Source organism: Bubalus bubalis, chromosome 12 (assembly GCF_019923935.1).
Source record: "Bubalus bubalis isolate 160015118507 breed Murrah chromosome 12, NDDB_SH_1, whole genome shotgun sequence".
In the NCBI taxonomy this organism is placed as follows: Eukaryota; Metazoa; Chordata; class Mammalia; order Artiodactyla; family Bovidae; genus Bubalus; species Bubalus bubalis.
This window is the reverse complement of record NC_059168.1, coordinates 26,170,794-26,193,290: the sequence shown is the minus strand read 5'-3', so window position 1 is coordinate 26,193,290 and position 22,497 is coordinate 26,170,794. Positions and strand designations below refer to the sequence as shown.

The window sequence follows — 22,497 nt, the reverse complement described above, 5'->3', positions numbered from 1 at the left end:
CTTGCTTTAAAAAGGCTGGTCAGCTTTCTTCTCAGCAAAGAGATTTGCAGAGTGAGGCCTATGTCATTGATAAAAGTTGCTATTGTTAACATTTTAATAATAACCATTACTATTAAGTATCAGGTCAACGGGGTCTACTCACTACATTTACAGAACTGAAAGGAACTTCTTCTTCTTCACAAGAATGACCTGCTTAGAGATAATTTCTCTATCCTCAGTTATTCCAAGAGGCAACTGGAAAGTTATCTCACTAAACATAAATATTCTAATATTCAAAAGTATTAATACAAAAATTAATAGTTCTCTTTCATAGTAAACACTGTCTAGAAGCAGCAGAGCTTGTGCTTTATAAAGCAGAGCTTTATAATAATATAAACCATCACATCCTTGTTTCTATTTCTTGTTTTCCCTTTAAAAATATATTTAATTTGAATGATAAGACCATGAGGACCAGGACTTCTAGTTCTTCCAAGTTCTGCATAATTATAGTATTTCTACTTGAATCATAATTGATCATCTGTTAATCCTTCATCAGTAACTCTGCTTTAAACTGGGGAAAATGATCTAAATACAGGGAGCAACACAAAGTGTTAGGTTGTAGTCATCAACGTTAGTCAGGTCCTTATCTACTCCTTACAAACAAGAGTGAAAAACTGTGGAACTAAATCTTCAACAGGAGTGAATTTTATTTGTTGCACTGTTTTAGCAAGAAGAGTGGTCATCTTTGGTTACTAAATATATAAAAAAAAATCTTGTATATAGAAAGGGAACAAAAATAAAAGTAAAACCTACTCTCTGAAATCTACATTTGTAACTTTACCAAGCAAAGTCATAATCACATTCATGAAGTATTTTGTAAGCTAGCTCGGACAAGTATCTTCATATTTTCTAGATATTATACATTTTTGTATACAGTTAACCACACAGAGTTGCAGAACATGCATACCTTGACTTTCGGATGTGGAGCCTCCCTAATGAACACTTTATTTCTGTTATTTTCTATAGGGGAAGAAAATTATCTTTCCCCTCTACCCTTTTAAGTTCTTGACTGAGACCCCTGTAACAAAACACAAGAAACAAAGCATACAAATTCATTGAACATAAGCTTTATGTGTCACAAGAGACTTAGTAAGGAAATGAAAACGAACAAAGTTAAGCCCGCGTGTTTTTATGCTAAGCTTGATGCAGGGTGGAAAGATATAATAGAACAAAGGGCATGAGGTAAGCATAGGAATCTGGAGAAACTTAGCAAAGCTAATATTTGGAGTCTTCTCCGTGTCCCGTCGTCTTCAGACAGAGATGTTCCTTTCCTCCTGGCATAGAGAGGGCATAAATCTCTCACAAGATTTTTTTATGACCTGTTTTATTTTTTTATGACCTGCTTCAGAGAAGTTCAGAGTATCCTTCCTGCACATGCCATTTCTCAAGTTCCTTCAGCTTTAAACGTTCAATATGTCAAGGCGCCATATTTTGGGGTACCATGTCCTGAACTTCATTGCTATCATTATTATTTCTTTTCATTGAAGCACCTAAGTTTATTTGAGTCTGTGACTGGTTTGTCAAAACAAATAGATTTGCTTTGGCGGGGTGTTTATGATCTCCAATGAAGGTCAGCAAACTTTGTCCCAGGTCAAATCCAGAACTATATGTTTTTATAAATGAAGTTTTATTTGAATACATCCATCAGCACTTGTTTGTTATCTGTGGCTCCTTGCCATAACACAAGAATTGAGAGATGGAGACTATTTGGTCCTCAAAGCCTAAAATATTTACTCTCTGGCCCTTTATAGACAGTTTGCCAACCCTGGACCTACAGAATAAAGAATAACTAAAGATGTTCAAGTGTTTTTATTTTTAAAAGGTATCACTCCAAAAGTCTCAGGGATGCCAGCCTAAGCCTATATACCTTTTTGCCAGACAGGCAATAGCCTTGCTTTAAAAAGTAGAATTCCATTTTCCTAAGCTTGAGGAAACATCAAAGTGAAAGTCATACTTAAAATGGAGTAATTATGGAGTAATTGCTCTTTATATGTAGTAAATGAAATTGGTTTTGGTTTGAGGAGTATCGTATTAGTGAGGATGCCATGCAAAAGAGACAGTTCTAAAAGGTTACTAAACTGTGGCTTTTGAGGAAAACAACTATGGCCATCTTCTACAGCTGGATTTCAATAAAAATTTTACTTACTCTTACAAAACTTTAAAGTTATATTTTATTAGTAAGTCTTCCTGATTTTGGGAAGGTGGGAGAGGGTAGCAAATGGGATTATATAACAAAGTGGACTTGATCAATTTATATCCATGTCATGTAATTCAGTCCCTTTAAATAGATTACTTAGCAAAGCTTCCTGATCATCCAACCCCATCAGCCCAGCAGTTGCTCAAGAAAATCATCAAGTAACTAAACAAACAATAAATTCATACATATATACAGATATTAAATAAATACATAAATGGTAAATCCCTGGTGCTATTTACCCTAAGCAGGTCACATAGAGGAGCCCATGTGAAAAGTAACTCAGGGCACAAAATTTGGACTACTCTTCTCTTGTGAATTTTATCTCAAGTTCATGTCTTTGGAAATATGTAAAAATTAAAACTATTAAATGCAAAACAGATTTGAAAGAATACCCATAAACCCAAACTTACATTAACACATTGTGAATACCCATAAACCCAAACTTACATTAACACATTTTGATTCTTTTTATTATTTTTTTCTTTTAGCCAGATGAATGATATAAAATGCATACTTACGACTTTTAGGGTATGATTGGATGAGTTCTGACAAATGTAGTTATGTAGTTATGTAATCACCACCACAATCATGATACCGAACAGCTCCATTACTCCCCAAAGTTCCATTACTCCCCTTAGCCCCTGGCAACAATCTGCTGTCTCTAAATTTTGCATTTTCACAAACTGCAGATAAATGAAATCAGTCTTTTGTGTCTTCTTTCAATTAGCATAATGCTTTTGAGCTTCACTCCTGTTGTTGCTTGAATTAGTAATTTGTTCCTCTTACTGCTAATTAGCATTCATTGTATGGATGTGGTTTATCCTTTTACCAGCTGAACTTCTGAGGTGTTTTCAATTTTGGACTATAATACAGCTTATGAACATTTATGTAGTTTTCTGTGTGGACATGTTTTCATTTCTCTTGGGTATATACTTAGGAGTGGAACTGCTGAGTCACGAGGTTAGTATAATATTTAAGTTTATAAGAAATTGCCAAACTGTCACCTGAGGTCCTTGGACCTTAACCTTTCCATGAGCAATGTGTGTGTTCCATTTGCTCCCCATTATCGCTATTGGCAATTCCCGTCTTTTTAATTATAGTCATTCTACTGAGTTGTGGTGGTATTACCATTTGCACTTCCTGAATGACTAATAACTGGAGAAGGAAATGGCAACCCACTCCAGTATTCTTGCCTGGAGAATCTCATGGAGGGAGGAGCCTGGTAGGCTACAGTCCATGGGGTCGCAGAGTCGGACACGACTGAGCGACTTCGTTCTAACCTGTGTTGTGGTGGTATTACCATTTGCACTTCCTGAATGACTAATAACAACTTGGATCACTGGTGCTTATTTGTTATTCATATGTTTTCCTTGATAAAACCCTTATTTAGTTTTTCAACATTTTAACCTGTTTTTAAAAGTGGTCTATTATAAACAGCAATCCTTAGGCAAGATGTGTTTTGTCTAAGGCTTATCTTTCCATTTTCAACAGTGTCTCTCTCTGGAAGTGCAGATGTTATTCTAATCTGACCTTTGCTGAACCCAATTTTCCTTCAGTGTCTTGGTCTAGAAATTTGTTTCTTACAGTTAAGTCTGTATTTCAAGTTAATTTTTGTGTGACACAGAGGAATAAAGGTTGATTAAAAAAAGATACATATATATAGTTATGTTTGTTCCAGAATTATTTGTGGAAGTGACTTTCCTTTTTCCCATCAAATTAGTCAGTTTTGTGACAAATTAAGTTACCATATAGGTGTTACATAATCACACAGTCTATTTTTGGATTCTTTATTGTGTCCAGTTCAGTTGCTCAGTCCTGTCCAATTCTGCGACCCCAGGGACTGCAATACGTCAGCCTTCCCTGTCCATCACCCAACTTCTGGAACTTGCTCAAACTCATGTACATTGAGTCAGTGATGACATCCAACCATCCTCTGTCGTCCCCTTCTCCTCCTGACTTCAATCTTGCCCAACGTCAGGGTCTTTTCAAATGAGTCAATTCTTCACATGAGGTGGCGAAAGTATTGGAGTTTCAGTTTCCGCATCAGTCCTTTCAATGAATATTCAGGACTGATTTCCTTTAGGATTGACTGGTTGGATCTTGTTTCTGACCATGGGACTCTCAAGTCTTCTCCAACACCACAGCTCAAAAGCATCAATTCTTTGGTGCCCAGCTTTTAGTCTAACTCTGACATCCATACAAGACTACTGGAAAAACCATAGCTTTGACTATACAGACCTTTGTGGGCAAAGCAATGTCTCTGCTTTTTAATATGCTGTCTAGGTTGGTCATAACTTTTCCTCCAAGGAGTAAGCGACTTTTAATTTTATGGCTGCAGTCACCATCTGCAGTAATTTTGGAGCCCAAGAAAATAAAGTCTGTCACTGTTTCCATTGTTTCCAGCAGATTATGTATACACCTTGATACCAAAAGCATGTTAACTATGGTAACTTTATAGTAATTCTTGCAATCAGGCATATATCCTCCAATATAATCTTTTTATCAAAGCTGTTTTGACTATTCAAGGTCCAATTGCATTTATATATGAATTTTAGACTCAGCTTGTTAATTTCTACCCCAAATGGCTGCTAAGTACTTTGATTAGGGTTTCATTTAATGTCAGTTTAATTTTAATTGACATGTTAATCATATTAAGGGCTACCCAGGTGGATCAGTGGTAAAGAATACACCTGCCAATGCACCAGACCCAGGTTCGATCCCTGGGTCAGGAAGGTCCTCTGGAAAAGGGCACGGCAACAAACTCCAGTATTCTTGAATGGAGAATCCCATGGACAGAGGAGCCTGGTGGGCTACAATCCATAGGTCACAGAGCCAGACATGACTGAGTTACTTAACCACCAGTGCATTAAACCTTTCATCCAAGAATGTGTTCTCTCCATTTATTTAGGTTTTCTTTCTCTCAAAATGGTTTGTTTTCCATGTTTAGGTCTTACACATACTTCACAAAATTTATCTCATGGTCTTTGATGCTATGGTGTTATTTTTTAATTTCAATTGTTTGTTCCTGGTATATAAAAATATTTTGGTACATTGACATTGCATCCTTTGACCTTGCTAAGCTTCTGTGAGTTGGAGAAGGCAATGGCATCCCACTCCAGTACTCTTGCCTGGAAAATCCCATGGACGGAGGAGCCTGGTAGGCTGCAGTCCATGGGGTCGCTAAGAGTCGGACACGACTGAGCAACTTCACTTTCACGCATTGGAGAAGGCAATGGCACCCCACTCCAGTATTCTTGCCTAGAGAATCCCAGGGATGGGGGAGCCTGGTAGGCTGCCGTCTATGGGGTTGCACAGAGTTGGACACAACCGAAGCGACTTAGTAGCAGCAGCAGCATCTTATAGTTTATCATCTTCTACTTACACAATCATGTCGTCTACAAATAAAGACAGTTATATGTATCTTTCCAATTTGTTTTTCTTTGTTGTTCTGTTGCACTGGCTAAAACCTCCAAACAGTATTGAATATAAGTGTTTAGATCAGACATTCTTGCCTTATTTGGTGTATTAGAGGGAAAGTATTCAGTTTTTTACTGTTAAATATGGTATTAGTTACTCTTTATCAGGCTGAGCAAATTCCCTTTTATTTGTAGGTTGCTGAGAATTTCTACTAGGAATAGGTCTTGAATTTCGTCAAATGCTTTTTCTGAATGTAATGATATGGTTTTTCTATTTTACTCCCAGCATGGAATTATTCATTTTCAAATGTTTCCTCTAAGGTATCAATTTCATTGGCATAAATCATTTCATAATACTCCTTTTTAAATGTCTGTAGGATTCATGCTGGTATCTCCCCTTTTATTTCAAACACTGATAATTTGTTTTTTTACCTGATCAGCCTGGTTATAAGTTTAATCAACTTCTTTGATATTTACAAAGAGTCAGCTTCTGATTTGCTTTTTTTGTTTTCTATTTCACTGACTTCTGTTCTTATTCTTCCTTTCTTGCACTTGTATTTACTTAAGTTGGAAAGTTAACTGAGACTCTACATTCTAATATATGTTTATAAATTTCCCTCTGAATACTGCCTCAGCTGTAGCCCACAAATTCTGATGTTATGATTTTTATTTTCATTCTAGCCAAGATATTTTCTAATTTCTCTTATGATTTCTTTGGCCTATGAATTATTTAAGTGTATTGTTATCTTTCTGTTGTTTACGTTAATTCCACTGTGTCTGGAAAATAATGCCTTATATATAAAATTTCAATGCCCTTTAAATTTAAGGAGACTTTTAAGAAGCAGGGGTGCCTTTTCCTTGCTCATGGTCTACTTCTGCTGGTTGGACAGAGACAACAAGGCCCTGGGTGATGATACAGCAACAAGATTAAAAATCTCAGGCTTGAATCACTACATAGAAGAAAGCACCACCCTCACCTGGAACACTCAACCTGGTAATACATGAGCCAAGAAATAATCTATTTTTTGAACCATTACAGGTTTGGTTCTGTTTGTTATATTAGTTTAGCTTACCCTGAGATTCAAATGCTATCTTTTGAAGGTTCCCCTCTGCTTTCCATCTCCCTGAGTTTATCACAAAACAAAGAGTCTATATTTCAGTTCATACTATCTAAAGCATACCCACCACATCTACTCAATATTTTCATGTGTTCCATTAATAGATAAAACCTTCATATGAATAAAAATAAATACATAGGAAGTTTACTGCACCAGCCAAGATTTTTTTGAAATAAATTTTTATTGAAGTATATAGTATGTGTACAGAAATGGGTGCCAAGAAACATACTATCTATACATATAATATATGTAACTCATATATCTGTAGAAATATATAAGGCTGTCTACACCTGGGGCATTTTTTTCCTGTTATTTCTTATTTGCTATTTTTGAAGCCCTGGTAATCGAGAAAGTCAAGAAAACAAGAGACAGAAGGGCACCCAAGATGTTATCCTAGAGAGGCTCTTGAACTCAAGGTTAGAAAGCCAAAGCTGGTCTTTTGCAATCACCTATATGCTGCTCAGTTCCTCAGTGCTACCTTTCCCCATGTTTTAAGGGAACAAAGATATAAAACAGGTAGGGAAGAATATGAAGAGAGAAGTTACATCATTTCCTAAAACAAATATAAGGCTCCAGGGTTACTACTGGCCCATGTGGCATCTTTGATAAATTTTTTAAAAGCTCTTTATAAAGGACTCCTTTTCTCAAGTCACCTGATAGATATTTGCTGCACTATAACCATACTGACTTTACTGGTAAGAACACCTTCCTTCCCCTTGCTGCGAAGCTGTGTAGGTAAGGCCCCAGAGTTTGTGATGTGAAGAGCATCTTCTGGATGTGGCCTGTTCTGTTCAGTTCACATGCTGCAGCTGGCCTCAGGCCAGGCTGTAATTTTGATTTTTTTTTAGATGCATAAAGGTTACTTTTAAAATACTTTTTAAATTAATGAATCATATATATACAGAATAAAAAGGGAGACATAACTAAAAGCAATATAAAACAACAAAACAAGAACCACCAGTTTACACAGGAAAAAATGTAACAAGTTCAGAGTTTCAAAAACATATAAATGATGCAAGAAACACTATAAGCAAAAATAAACAAATAAATTTGCATGGGCCTATGGGAATAGGGTCAAAGTGAAAACTCCAAATAAATTGTATTATACAGAAGTGATAAGGCCAATAAGAAACTGATTTTCCTATTTTATGCTAATGGAAAACAAGAAAATGATCCTGGAAATCTAAGAATATTTCTAGGTGACCCACTGTAGTTATATAAAAGTGGGAAAGGGGGTACTGGCCTTATATTAGAAAGCGTGACTATCTTTCCGATTTTTATAAGAGGTAAAAGATGGCAACAACTTGACACTGATCCCAGGAAAGGCCCTAGAATAAAACCTTACTTATAATGATGTTTCTTAAGCCTTTTGGCAAGAGAACATTGTTCACCAAGTATCAGCAGGTACTTCATGAACTTTGGAGGGCAGTTACTTGACTAACATTTGAGAAATGCAGGACTTAAGCAAGGAATGTAAGATCCATGATGCTCTCACAGACAAACCTGGAGAGAAACAGGCTGATAGATGAATCAGTAAATTGCTAAATTTTTTACCTAATGGATGCTGCTTAAAGCATTGGTCAATTTATATCATATCAAAGAGAAGTTTCTTAGGTCATTGTCCTCAGACTTGTGTCATTCAATATTGAATGTGCAAGTTTCAAACTTTGGGGTGATGGAAAAGAGTAAGAGAGTATATATATCTTAGATGATTCCCAAAACATTTCAAAAGGTTAATAAATCTAACACAAGAAAACTTAGAAAAAATGAAGGTCCTGCAAAGCAGGTTGAACAAAACACCAACTGCACAAGTGCAGGATGGGGAAAGACTATTAACAGTAGTAAACATAATTAACCTCAAAGACTCACTTTCACGTGGATGTCAGAAAAGCTAGTTCATTGAGTGTTAAATCGAAGAACAAAAGAGCAGTAACTAGAACAAAGGACCACGTTCTGCTACCTATATTGGTTCTGTTCTGGGTTGTATACTTTAAGCAAGAAAGAAAACTAGAGCCTTTGGAAAACTGAGGTTTGGATGGTAGAGACAACTGAAGCCACAATGTATCAGGGAAGTTAACAGAATTAGAAAAGATACTGCGAATCACTGTAAGAGCTGTGCTTAAATGTTTGGCCCCAAGGGGTTCATGAGACAAATGACAGGAAGAACCAACCAGGATAGGCAGAGCTGCCCTCAAATGGACGTCGATTCTGGCCCCTGGAGAACCCAATCAGAGCTTCTAAAGGCCTATCTGGTACACAGGGAATCAACTTGGAGACCTCATAAAAACATATTTAAAGATCTGTCCCGTTATAAAATTACTCTTTGAAGAACACACAGATGACAAGTCTTCAGGACTACTGTGTTAAAACGTTTGACGGTATGAAATTACAAATCATTCAGTTTGCTTTATGGGCATATTCTCTCTCAAACTGACAGACACTGTTTGTGGGTTGCTCTCTGATGTGAAATTTCCCCAAGTTGTTCATCAGCATTGACATGTAAACTTCTGACGGTGACAGGCGTTTGACTAGTGCAGTATATACACTAATACACTGTAATAGTGTATACTCTATTACACATTCTTAACTGCCAGATTCATGTGTGTCCCATCCTGAAAAAGCCTTAAAAAAATTACATAAATATAAACAAACATTGGCTGTCAAGAATAATTTTACATAGCCAATCTTTCAGGTTTATTTAACATATGGATCTATTTGTATAATTTAGGTTACTCAAAACTATTTGGAAATGTGTGGTACGAACTAACCAAGTTCAATTTTATCTTAAAATTAATTAAAGGTATGTTTTACACTATACTACACAAAACCTCCAGGCGTAACTACTGCACAGGATTCCCTGAAGTCCATTTCAACATTCATTCTCAGAGATCACACAAAATATGAATAAATGCATGTACTACATGAAATAAATTTGCTATTTCATGTAACTACATGCTAGAATCATCAGGGACTAAGAAAGGAAACTTTTCCACAATTTTCCCTAAAGAAATTATTTACCATCTGTCAGCAATTTTTCTGTATCACCTCCTAGGATATTTATATCAATTTTCTTTGGAAAAGCAAGAATTAACCTTGGCATACCATTGTACCAAACCTGCTCTTTTCATTCTTATAATACTTTTTTTTGCACCTTTCAATCTCAGAGCAGAGATAAAATCTCTCAGAAAGGAAATGTACAGTTACTGTCCAGTCACTTACTACTCTCTGATTACATAAAAGTAAAGTAGCAAATGGAAATGTAATGAAGGTACAAAGGGGAGCTTACCTAGGCGAGGTACTGCTGTCCAAAGGTGTTCTCTTTGGGCCACTGGGAAAAGCATCTATGAGAAAGCACTTGAGCCAATTCCTTGTCTGATCGAGAAATTCACTCCTTTCTATATTCCTAAACATAGGTCTCTGAAGTCACCAAAATTAAGCTAAAAAGCGTCTGATTTAGGGGATTTAAGATGTGTATGCATGTAGAACAAGACAGTTACAAACCTACTTCCCTTTGTATTAGCTATTAACTCTATACCTCATATGTCAAATGAGTTCTGGGCATCATAAAAGAGTCACAAGATGCTCTTACATAAACATTTGAAATCCAGTAACTTCTGATTTAAATGGTGCTTTTAGGAGAGGGGAAACAATAATGATATTGATTAAATATAGCCTGCCTTTAACCATGAAAGTCTCTGGAATAAAAGCAAAAGTACTGCCAAGAAGCCACAGGTATTTATCACAAGGACAGAGATAAATATGATTTTGAAAGCTACAAGCGACAGTTCTCTGCCTTCATTAACGGGCTCTAAGATTACAGGTTAATAGCAGTATAAATACTATAATTACATAATGTTGGGTTCGTTTTTCTTTCAGGTTTACGAAAAACCTTTTTGTTCTTGTACTTTTAAGGGCTTCTAAGGTCTGCCAGCCATTGCCTTTCTTGTCACCAGAGTTCTCAGCGGGTTTACAAGTGGACGTGCCCAAGACTGCCATCTGGTGGAAATGATAGAAATTGAAATGGTTTTTGCAAGTGATTAAAAATCAGTTGTCTAAGAAGGTACAAATTAAAAATAAATTGGAAGAAAAAGTTCATTCACAATACAGTAAGAAATATAAAATACGGAATTAACTTAGTAAATGTATAGCACATATGGAGAAAAAGATAAAAATTTTACTGGGGCACTAAGGAATATTTCTATGTAAAAAGATGTAGCACTAATTCTCGAATGGAACTCATCTCTGCTAGAAACCCCCAAATTAATCTACCACATAACAACTCAAAATTACAGGATTTTTATTTGGCGGTGAAATCTTGGCCAAATTATTAAAAAGGTCATCTGGAAGAATAAATGTTCAATTTTTATTTAAGTAGATTAAGAAGGGAGCACTCTCCCTATCAGCCTAAAAAAAATAAAACAAAACAATGATAACTTAGATGACACAGTGGTATACAATACAAAGTAATGAAATAGAATGTTCATAAAAATACAAGTATATACAAGAATATATCTGGTGGCTCAGACGGTAAAGCGTCTGCCTTCAATGCAGGAGACCTGGGTTTGATTCCTGGATCAGGAAGAAACCCTGGAGAAGGAAATGGCAATCCAATCCAACACTCTTGCCTGGAAAATCCCATGGTCGGAGGAGCCTGAAAGGCTACAGTCCATGGGGTCGCAAAGAGTCAGACACGACTGAGCGACTTCATTTTCACAAGAATATATAGTAAAAGGGCACTTTCAAATGAACAAAAACTTTATGTATCAGCTACTGTGAGGGATTAATGGAAAATATTACATTAGATTTTAGGAGTGGAGTAATACTCTATAAATAGTTCCATTTATATTACAAATTTATAATAAAAAGGCCATATCTGTAAAAGAAAATACATGTACTTACTCAGAATGTGAAAAGACTGTCTAAGTATACAATTGAAGGTTCAAACTGTTGAAGAAAATGATAATGTTCTAAACTATTGAAACTTAAAAAAACCAAGAAACTTCTCAAAACTCAAACTGAACATCTTTTAAGTTAAATTTTACTTCATATATTTTTTTAAAGTAAAACAAACAAACAAAAAAATAAGCTCCACTATATTCTTAAAACAATATATGGAAAATAAAAGAATTATTTTTGACCAAGGAGAACTATCCAGTACTCTTCAGATCAGAGCATCTTAGCTCTCTCCAATCACAGTGATTAAAAACCTTTATTCTGCCTATAGGAAAAGCTGGCATAGAAACAAAAAAACGCTGTCTAAGAAAAAGCAGACACAGGGTAGTATGCTGTAAGGTGGGGGAGGTGCGATTCTATGCCTTTGACTTTGTAGCTTTTCAGAAATTAGGATGTATTCTTGTCTGGAAAACCCAAAGGACAGAGAAGCCCAGTGGGCTACAGTCAGTGGGGCTGCAAAGAGTCGGACACAACTGAGACCAACACTTTACAAAGCATAACTGAGGACTAGTATCCTCACTACATAGAAAATAAATAAAACTACAAATAAATGAGAAAAAGATAATCCCAAAGAAAAGTAGGTAAAAGTCATGGGCATTCAACACATAGCCAACACACACAGGAAAGATGTTTGCCTCACATGTAACTAGAAATGCAAATTAGATTATTATTTCACATTCAAATGACTGGCAAATTTAGAGACTGACAATTTTACTGAGTGCTACTAAGGATGGGGAGGAACAGAGGAACAGGAATTTTCATAGATTTCTAGTGGAAGTGGAAGTTAGCACACCAATGCATTTACAATATTAACTTGAAGATAAGCATACTCTATATCCCAGTAATTTTATTTCTAGGCAAACACTAGAGAAACACTAGTACACATACTCAAGGGACATACACCAGGATGCCTATCGCTTAGTGTTTTGTAATAGTAAAAAGCTGTAAATAATCTAAATCTCTCTCAACAAAAATAAACCAGTTTACTTAACTGTTAGCTTGTTTTATGGAAGAGGTGGGGAATGTAGAGGTAATAGTGTGAATAAATTCAAACCTGATGTTGGGAATAACACCTTTTCCTCTCCCATAATCCACCCTGCAAAATCCAAACTAACCAAAAATGGTGGGTAGACAGTGTGGGGCAAGAGTTATGAGGTGACTGGCCTCTTATGGTAGGTGGTAGTGGACAGTGTTCAACAACACCCCCTCTCCCCTCTTCTAAATGTAACAATGATAAAACTCAGGTAGATAACTCAATCAAAACCTGTAAATACTGTTTACAGCTCAGCCAAACACTTCAATTTCCTTTCTTGCAAAACAAATACTACTAGTTTCCTCTGTCTAAGTCCACACATACATTCTCTGAGCCTAGTGATTTTCAAATTTTCCAAAGAGCTTTCATTCAAATGAAATCTTAGATGGAATCTCAACAACAGAAAAAAGCAGAACTGCTCTGGAGGTTGAGAATTGGAACCCTAGAACTTCCTTTGGTAATTATAACATTTTAGAGACAGTGTAAACCGTATACGAAAATTCTTAAGACTCCTATTTTTTGACTACACATAATTTTAAAATGTCAACCCTTCATGAAAAGCTTTGTAGTTCCTAAAGAAACTGTAACAAATCCACTAATGTTCAATTTAGGAGTATACTTCAATAGCATCCAAGTGCTATAACAACTGGAGAAGACAATGGCACTCCACTCCAGTATTCTTGCCTGGAAACTCCCATGGACGGAGGAGCCTGGTGGGCTGCAGTCCATGGGGTCGCTAGAGTCGGACATGACTGAGTGACTTCACTTTCACTTTTCACTTTCACGCATTGGAGAAGGAAATGGCAACCCACTCCAGTGTTCTTGCCTGGAGAATCCCAGGGACGGGGGAGCCTGATGGGCTGCCGTCTATGGGGTCGCACAGAGTCGGACACGACTGAAGCGACTTAGCAGCAGCAGCAGCTATAATAACTAACCAGCCTTATCCAAGACTAATCTTAATAGTAAATATTAAATACAAATCTTTTAAATAAGCTCTATATCAATTTACTTATAAGATGCTTATTCGTAGGCAAAACATCATGAACATAAGTAACAGGGTCTTTTAAATCATGTTACTGTGGAATTTTGTCAAAATAAAGTGTACTTCATGTCTTCAAGATTTAGAAATGAAGCAAAACCATCTCTTCATGTGTGCACAACTGAAAATAAGCATAAACGACTCAGGAAAGGGAAAGCAGTCAGACCCATATATTAGAGTAATTCTTGGATTGTACTGGTGTTCTTCACCTCAAATACATGTCCAAGTATTTTAAATGCAGGTGGATATTATACGGTAAATATTATGCTGTACAGATTTAATCACTAAAAAGATGAATATTGCCAACATTATCATGCAGGGATTTTATAGTCAAGGAGGAGAAAACCCCTATCTTTGATTCTTCTAAGCTAAGTCACTTCAGTCGTGTCCGACTCTGTGCGACCCCATAGACGGCAGCCCACCAGGCTCCCCCGTCCCTGGGATTCTCCAGGCAAGAACACTGGAGTGGGTTGCCATTTCCTTCTCCAATGCGTGAAAGTGAAAAGTGAAAGTGAAGTCGCTCAGTCGTGTCCGACTCTTAACGACCCCATGGACGGCAGCCCACCAGGTTCCTCCACCCATGGGATTTTCCAGGCAAGAGTACTGGAGTGGGGTGCCACTGCCTTGATTCTTCTACTTATATTTAATAAGTATGGTTCTTGTGTGCTTCACTAGGGCTGTGGATACTAAGAGCACAGCTACCAGTTATGTCTGAGTGGAAAATAGAAATGTTTGCCAGGTAGAATAAAACAAACAAGAAATAAGGGAGAGACGATACCACTGCCAGGAAAGCTAGCAGAAGGGGAATCAGTGGTGATGTTGTCTGAAAAGCAACTTTTATATTAGTAGTTACACTGTTTTACTTCTGATCACAATACAGCATAACAGTACTGGAGTCACCAGAATAATGGGCAAAAATAAACACTTGCTTAGCATTTTCATTAAGCCTTACAGAATAATGCCCAATGTTGAATAGAAAAAAAAACTCACACAGCAATTGAGCATAAAAAATGACAATGCATGGGAATTCCTAGGTAGTCCAGTGGTTAGGACTTTCACCACTCCGAGCCCAGATTCAATCCTTGGTCAGGAAACTAAGAGCTGGCAAGCCAAAAAAAAAAAAAAAAAAAAAAAAAGACAACGCAAATTGCTAGAATGCAGAATGTGCACCTAAGAATTGATCTGCAAAACCAAGTAACTCTCAGGATTGCTTTGAAATAACTTAAAAATTTTTGTCTCAATGATTACTATATTAGCATTTGACTATCTTAACAGATTTTGTGCACATTGTGCATTGTTTTAATATATGAAAATCACAGTACGCTATTTTTCAGTAATACTATTTAGCTACCCAAAACAGACTGTGTTCTAAAATCTTTTATCAAATGCTTTGTCTTATCAAACCAGTTTAATTTCAAAGCACAAATAGAGGCAATTTGGAAGAGGAAACGTGAATATGAGATGTCCTTTTTAAATGAATCTAAACTCAAGACAAGGATAATATCTGGCTAGCAAAAGAAACTCAATGGATGTCTTCAGGTTAATCTCAATTAAAACTCAGTTTAATTCAAGCAACATGAACTGCCTGGCAGCACTATGAAAAGTAACACCTGACTGAGACCCACGCATCTGAAAATAAACCTGACTCAGGGAGAAATCAGAGTTGCAGTCATTTTTGGCTACCCAAACACATTTAATGTATCTTAAGTAAATATTACGAGTACCATGCCTCATAATTGGACAAGAAATGTAAAACAGAAATCAAGAGGGTTTTTTTGTGGGGGCGGGTAGGAGGGGCAGTGCCGGGCAGCTCATAGGATCTTAGTTCCCTGATCAGGGATCAAACCTATGCACAGAGTCCTAACTACTGGACCACAAGGGAAATTCCCAAGCGTGCTTTTTAAAAAACAATCTCCATGGTAACTTTCCCCAACCTTGCTGAATGTTGCGAAAGTCAAAAAATCTAACAACAAAAATTCAGCATAAAACCACGATCCACTTAATCAACATTAAACAAGAAAAGCCCTGTCTTTATTGGGCCAACCTTAAATGACATCTCAGTCATGGTAAATAATTTTATTCAAAATATGAATTTAAAAATTCAATATAGAACTGAGACCGTCTCAAAAGAAGTAACACAAATCTATAACAGAAGTCATCTTAAAAGATTAAAATGATCCAAATCTATGCTATACAAACATCACAAGTTTTCCAAGTTGAAGCCCATTACAGGAAACTTCTGGGAGAAAAAAATGCCACAATATAAAGATTCCACTTTATCTTGCTAAAGATCAGTGTAATGGTAACTACATAAACATCATCTTTTCCCCCAAATAAATTTCATCAAATCTGTATGTCTTCGGATTCATCTACTATTACACTGTAATGTTGGGAATACTGTCAAGCTGTCCAACAGGATGAGGGCAGCAAATCTTAGTCTGCGGGTCCCAGAGACTCTTTCAAGGAAGTCCAAGAAATCAAAACTGTTTTCTTAATAATACTAGTAGTTATTCTTTCTCAAAGTATCAAAATTTGCACTGACTGGGCAAGAGAAATGGTGGGCAAAGCTGCAGGCACCTCAGCATGAATCACGACACTAGCACCAAGCTAGTCACTATTTTCCTTGTACTCACAGAAGGGAAAAAAATGGAGGGGGGGGGTACAAATTCCAGTTAACAAAGAAAGTCCTAAAAATTTCATTACACCTCTACCCTTGAGTATACATCTTTTTAATATCCTACTGTGGTGAAATGAGAAGTGCTGGCTCTACAGCATGCTGGAGTGTGAGGCATGTGCTGAACTAGTGGCCACTTTACATGAACACCATTTTTACTTGAAAGAATGACAGACAGTGGTAATTCAGCATTTTCTCTGAAATGAAGAAAGCCTGTTATATACAGAAAACAACTGACAATATTTGTTGCCAATGATAACATTTCACCTTTCAAATGAAAATTAAAATTTTGAAAAATCTGTATCCATCATCATGAGCTTGACAGCTTTCTAATACTTAAAAAAGATTTTTCTGATGAGATCAGTTATATTAAAAAAAAAATTATAAACACACCATAATCAGATGTCAATATTCTAGAAAGAACTGCATTAACTTAATGAACCAGTATTTTCCAAATGACCAAGGCATGTTATAAAACCATGCAAATGTCAAAGATCCACTATTTACAAGGCAAGACAGATCAAATGGATTTTAACGTAACAAAGCTGACAATACAGTTTCAGATTTCATATTACAACGAATCTTTAAGAAGCTACCTGCTCTGATGTTCTGATAATGTATCAAAGAGGAATATCCATAATTATCTGAAGATATTAAAATAAAATACTCTTTTCCAATACTTATTTGTGTGAGGCCAGAGTTCATTATATACTGCGAACACAGTGCCACACGGCAACAGATTGAATGCAAAAGTAAATAAGAGAATCCAGCCAACATTCAAGGATTTACAAGAATGAAAGCTAGTGCTATTTTTTTCACACTAAATTGTTTAGATTTGGAAAATAATTATTTTAATAGAACATGCTATTTAACAGGTAATGGTTTTATCTTTAACGAATTAAAATGATATGCAAAATTTCTTGGTTTTAACTTCTATACAACACACAAAACCCACAAAAGCAAAAAGTCCTTTGGGATCTTGAATTTTTAGATATATAAATGGGTCCTGATAACAAAAACAGCTGAGAACAGCTAGACTATGGAATTTAGATTAGTAAATACTGAATATGGGTGTTTCTTTTGCTAACTCACACAAAATTTTTATTTCCATGGCCACAAAGTCCCCTGAAAAAGATTTCTTAAAACAGTATAAAAATGTTTTTGGAGTGGATAAGGAGTTAACTAGTATTGTCCTACAGAGTTTGGTTAATACCTCCTTGGATTTAATTGTAACTCCTCTACATGGTTTTGTATGAAATTTTTTATAACAAATATTCTAACTATATCAGATGTTTATGATAACATACAAAGCTGAACTTTTATTTTTAAATAGCATACAAAATAGTAATATGTCACACTGTTTTTATCAAGTCTTTATTTAGGTAACAAGTTGGTTATGTTCACTGCATTGTATGAAACATCACAATATCATACTGGAAAGGTACTATCAGTACAGGGTTGGATCAGAGTGGACAGTTTGAACAACAACCATTTTACATTCTTCATTCCCTATCTTTTAACAACCCCCCCAAACCCGGTCAAGGGACAAATAGCTTTTAACATCATCATGTAAAGCACTTTAACTTACAAGGCTAAAATCTAAAGAATAAATAAAATATGTTGTGGCAATAATTCCTTTTAGACCAAAAAATCAGGTGCACAATAAATCGAAATGATCAAGAAAGCTGTATTTAAATGTGTGGCTCTCCAGAAACAGCTTCAGGAAAATGTTACAGAAAATACCATGAATTCCATTTCACACAGGACCAGATGATGACTCATTTCAACTACACACAAGGGCAATTACATCCTGCTGAAACACAATTTGAACAGATAGGAAAATGTTACAAAGCATCCACAACATGTACACCATGTACAAATGGATACATTCATTGCTTCTCCTACCCCCACGCTCCTTTTAGATAAATATTTCACTCTTCACGTTCAGCATTAACTGGATACATGCAAAACTCAAAAGAATTCAAGAATTCAAGGTTATTGTAAAAATAGAATTAAACTAATAATCTTCAAGTACCTTATGTGACAGCCACTCCGTACCGTGCCCAATGTTATAAAATGAAAGGTTACTGAACCCATGAAAATATCTCTGTAATATTTCCTTAGATCTAAAATAGATAATTTTAAATGTATTTATAGTCATTTCAATGTGATATTCTGAGCTTTTAAAATAACGTAAACAATTAAAAATTATACCAAATTACACAAAACCTGTTGTATCTTAAAAGCTGAAAAATTAAAACTATAGAAACCCACATGTAAAACAAAAATCACAATTTACATTATAAAGGCAAATTTCATCATTTAAAAAAATTTGCAGCAGTGAGATGTCAAAGCAAATTATAAATAGCCATAAATTAATCCATTTGGTTTCAAGAGATTTTTCTAGTGAGAATTGAAGGATGTAGTAGATACATGCATAAAATTTGTAAGGGTTTATAATATTATTGCCAAATACACTTTATGTTGAAGCAGGCAACATTACAATTTGGACATTATTGGAGAACCCAGTTTGGTAATACAGGTAAAATTGGAAAAAAAATTAAATAACAATTAATAATAAATATAAATCCTATAGTAAATTGCTCAAATGAAATTTTAAGCCACAGAGCTGCAAAAGGCTTCCAACTTGGTGAACTGAAAAAAGGAACATCTCATACAGTTCTTTACTCTTACATGCTTATATGTTGTGTGCCTTAGTTAAAAAAAAAAATGTATCTTCAGAGTACAGCTAACTATATTCCCATGCACCTCAGGCATATTCGTTATTTGTGGTGAAATAACTCCATTGGTTTCTAGGGTCAAAAGTTCAATACAGATGTAACCAGTATGTCTGAGGCTGGCAAAAATACTGTAGTACAGGCAATGCTACAAGTGGCAATTACCAGAAAACACAAATATGAACAAATGATGGGAAATGCTAATGATTTTCTGCTCATATCACAAAACGCTGGGAATCCACAAGAATATTTTTCCCTTGTATTGAAGAAAATTGTGATTAAAAGTTTTTTCCCCCAATTTTCAGAATCAAAAGCATTTTAGAAGGTTTATAAGGCTACCATGGGTCTTCTAGATCTCCAGCACCCTACAGGAAGAGAAAAGGAAGAATATTATTACTATTTACCTACACCACTTCCAGGCTGGACTGAATTTCAAAAGAAAACAAAATCAGATGAACAAGTTACCTTCCTTTCTTTGTCTGAAAAGGTACTTTTACAGAGAGAGTTGTGTGTATTGTATACTGTGTGTATACACACATGGATCTATCTAATATAGATAGAAAACTGGTTGGGTTTTTTCCTCCCCTTTCCACCAAATGACTTCCTCTTTCTCAAACCACTTAAAAATATTCTGGCATTGGAAAAACAGATCAAAACATCAGCTATATACAAAGATTCCAAAGCTTGAACTTATGGTACCTTAAGCAACTTTAGACACACGATAAATATAAAACATGAAAAAGCAAAGTTAAAATGTTCTACATACACAATTGTTTTAAGAAATACTCTAATGTGACTTAGTTGTTTGTATTTTAAAAATTCATTTTAGCAAAGTCAAACTCATATCTGCCACCACTATTTAAAATATCTTATACTTCTTGCATTACTAATCTCTGATGAATACTTCTAGCAAAACTCAAAGTCTTGCAATCTTTAAAAAGCTCATCATGACAACCTTCTGACATGTTTACATGTGTTCATACTGTCCAAAGATTAATATTTTGTGTCACAAGGGGGTTAAGAAACAGAACAGATTTACTGTGAGTAACCTAGACTTCTCAAAAATTTTTTTAATTAATTAAAAATGCACCAAACCAAAAGTTTTCTAAGTTTTATATAGAGACAAATGAAATTCCAATTATGTTTCCAATATACCAAACCTGGTTGTTTTTTAAAAAAATTAAAAATAAGTACAACATGCATAGGTTATTCCACATCACATGCTTTATTTGGACTTAAACATTTATAATTTCATTCTAAACACTTGGTTGACATACATTTGGATGTATGTAGTTAGGCTATACAGAATATACAAACCAAAGCTGGATGAATAATACATAGGTTTTTCAAAAATGATGTTTCATAAAGGATACAGAAAAAGGAAAAATAACCACACATCTGGAATCTCAGAACTACTGAAAAATAAAACTACAGAAAGGCAAAATATAAACAATTCCAAGAACACACAAATTATCATCCTTGAAAAAAGAAATTACAGGACAGCATCTGCCATTCTTGAAGAACTAAAATTACTAAAGAAAACACAAATTCATTACAAAGCTAACTATGAACGTACTAATATGTGAAGCAGTATAATTCTACATTAACAATTTTTTCCACAATATAAAGTAATCTTGCTAATCGGTAATTTCTAATCCTTTCCTAGTATGAATTTAACTACTGACTTTAATAACTGGTAGCCTCATTTCTGGCATACAATATGAAATGACATGTAATTTTATTAAATTCAAAGTACTAGAATATAGCCAATTTTAAACTATCTGATAAAGATGTATGCAAAGGCCTTCTTAAAAAACAAGGCTATAATATATGAATATAATAAAACTAGTTTACCAAGATTTCAAATAACAAAATGGTTATATAAATGCATACATTATACTTCCTAAGAAAAAAACCATCAAATCAAAGATCACAAAAATATTACCACAAAGTAAAGTCATAACTTTTCACCACTCATCTTTGTCCCTGCATCTTCGGTACAGCTGTCTAATTCAGCAAGATCGCTTTTTGATTCAGTATGGCTTTCCTGCATTGCCACTGTGTTTCCAGCATCACTGTTCGAAGAAGCAGCTGTAGCAGCTTGTTCAGCAGGATTTTCTTCGCCCTCTACTTTAGCTAGCCTGTAACTAGTCAGCATCTCCTCCAGAAGTTGTCGGTAGTTTCCCCTATGATTAATTCTCATTTGCCTGAGAGCTTCCACCAATTTCCCCTGTGATCCACTTTCCTCTGCTTCATCGGAGGCCTTTTTTTAAGATTCAAGACCCCAGTGTCAGTAGACAAACTAGGATATCACACGTATTTCACAACATATCACAGCAAAACACTCATTTCTCTACCATGAGTAATATAGTCTAAGCATGAGAACATTTCATTAAGAATCAAGTGTTACTGTGTCAATTAACAAAAATTTCCAATTGAAATACCTCTAGTTATTTTTAGCAAATGAGCATCATGAACTATTAACGTCTTATTTTACATTGATATTTGAAGCTTAATCTGAAATTTACTTGCTAGCAAAATTCAACAGCAACACAGCATCTCCTAAAAGCAACTGACTTCAAAAGAAAATAATAGGCTATAATTATTTAGTAACTAAAGGAAATTAGTGTTTAAAGCAATAGGAAAGGACAGAAAGCAGGCCATTAGAACATTAGTTTCTTCATTTCTGCTGAATGACAGGAAGGAGAGGAGAAACAAAATGCAGTATTATATAAACTAAATTTGGGGGAATTGTAAAATTTCTGTGGATAAAAATTTTACTTATTTTTTGTCATTAAATATTTTACTAAAAATCTCTAGATTAAAATCATTTTAAACATTATAATAAAATATGAATATTAAACTACTCAATTTTTTTATATTTTACTGAATTTTGTAAAACTGACAGATTTCTCCTATAGTAGCTACTTAACCTTGTTTGCAGAACAAACTCTAATATCCAAGCTGATCATACTCATACGCTGACAGATACAACTCAACCTTACATGTGCCTCCTGACGTGATGTGCTAGGGAGGACAAAGCTATGTCTTGTGATCTTGCCAAAAAATGTTTAATTAAGCTAATCCCCAATATAATAAGAAAACAGGGAACACAGAATTATGTGAAAAAACACCACAAGGAAACTATCATATGATCCAGAATGTAGGACATCCTATTAAAAGCTGGCTTAGACTTATTTTCAGTGTTAAGGGGAAAAACAAACTGGGAGCTTAGTTAAAGGCTTGCTTAACATGCTTGACTGGTAACAACTGGACTAGACCATGTAACA

General features: G+C 35.3%; 1 protein-coding gene across 4 annotated transcripts in view; it reads right to left on the bottom strand.

The window, feature by feature from the left end:
• Positions 1-11,669: 11,669 nt before the first annotated feature.
• The window catches only part of PPM1B (protein phosphatase, Mg2+/Mn2+ dependent 1B), a 92,883-nt gene continuing 82,055 nt past the window's right edge, over positions 11,670-22,497 (bottom strand). For 2 of the 4 annotated variants that reach the window (XM_025260950.2, XM_006056809.4), the window contains one exon: positions 20,410-21,470. In XM_025260950.2, the coding sequence (XP_025116735.1) occupies positions 21,165-21,470 (306 nt within the window). In that variant the 3' untranslated portion in view covers positions 20,410-21,164. Of the gene's footprint in view, positions 11,715-17,827; positions 19,573-20,409; positions 21,471-22,497 lie in introns of those variants that run through there. The other 2 variants (XM_044925869.2, XM_006056810.4) reach the window with 2 other exon arrangements.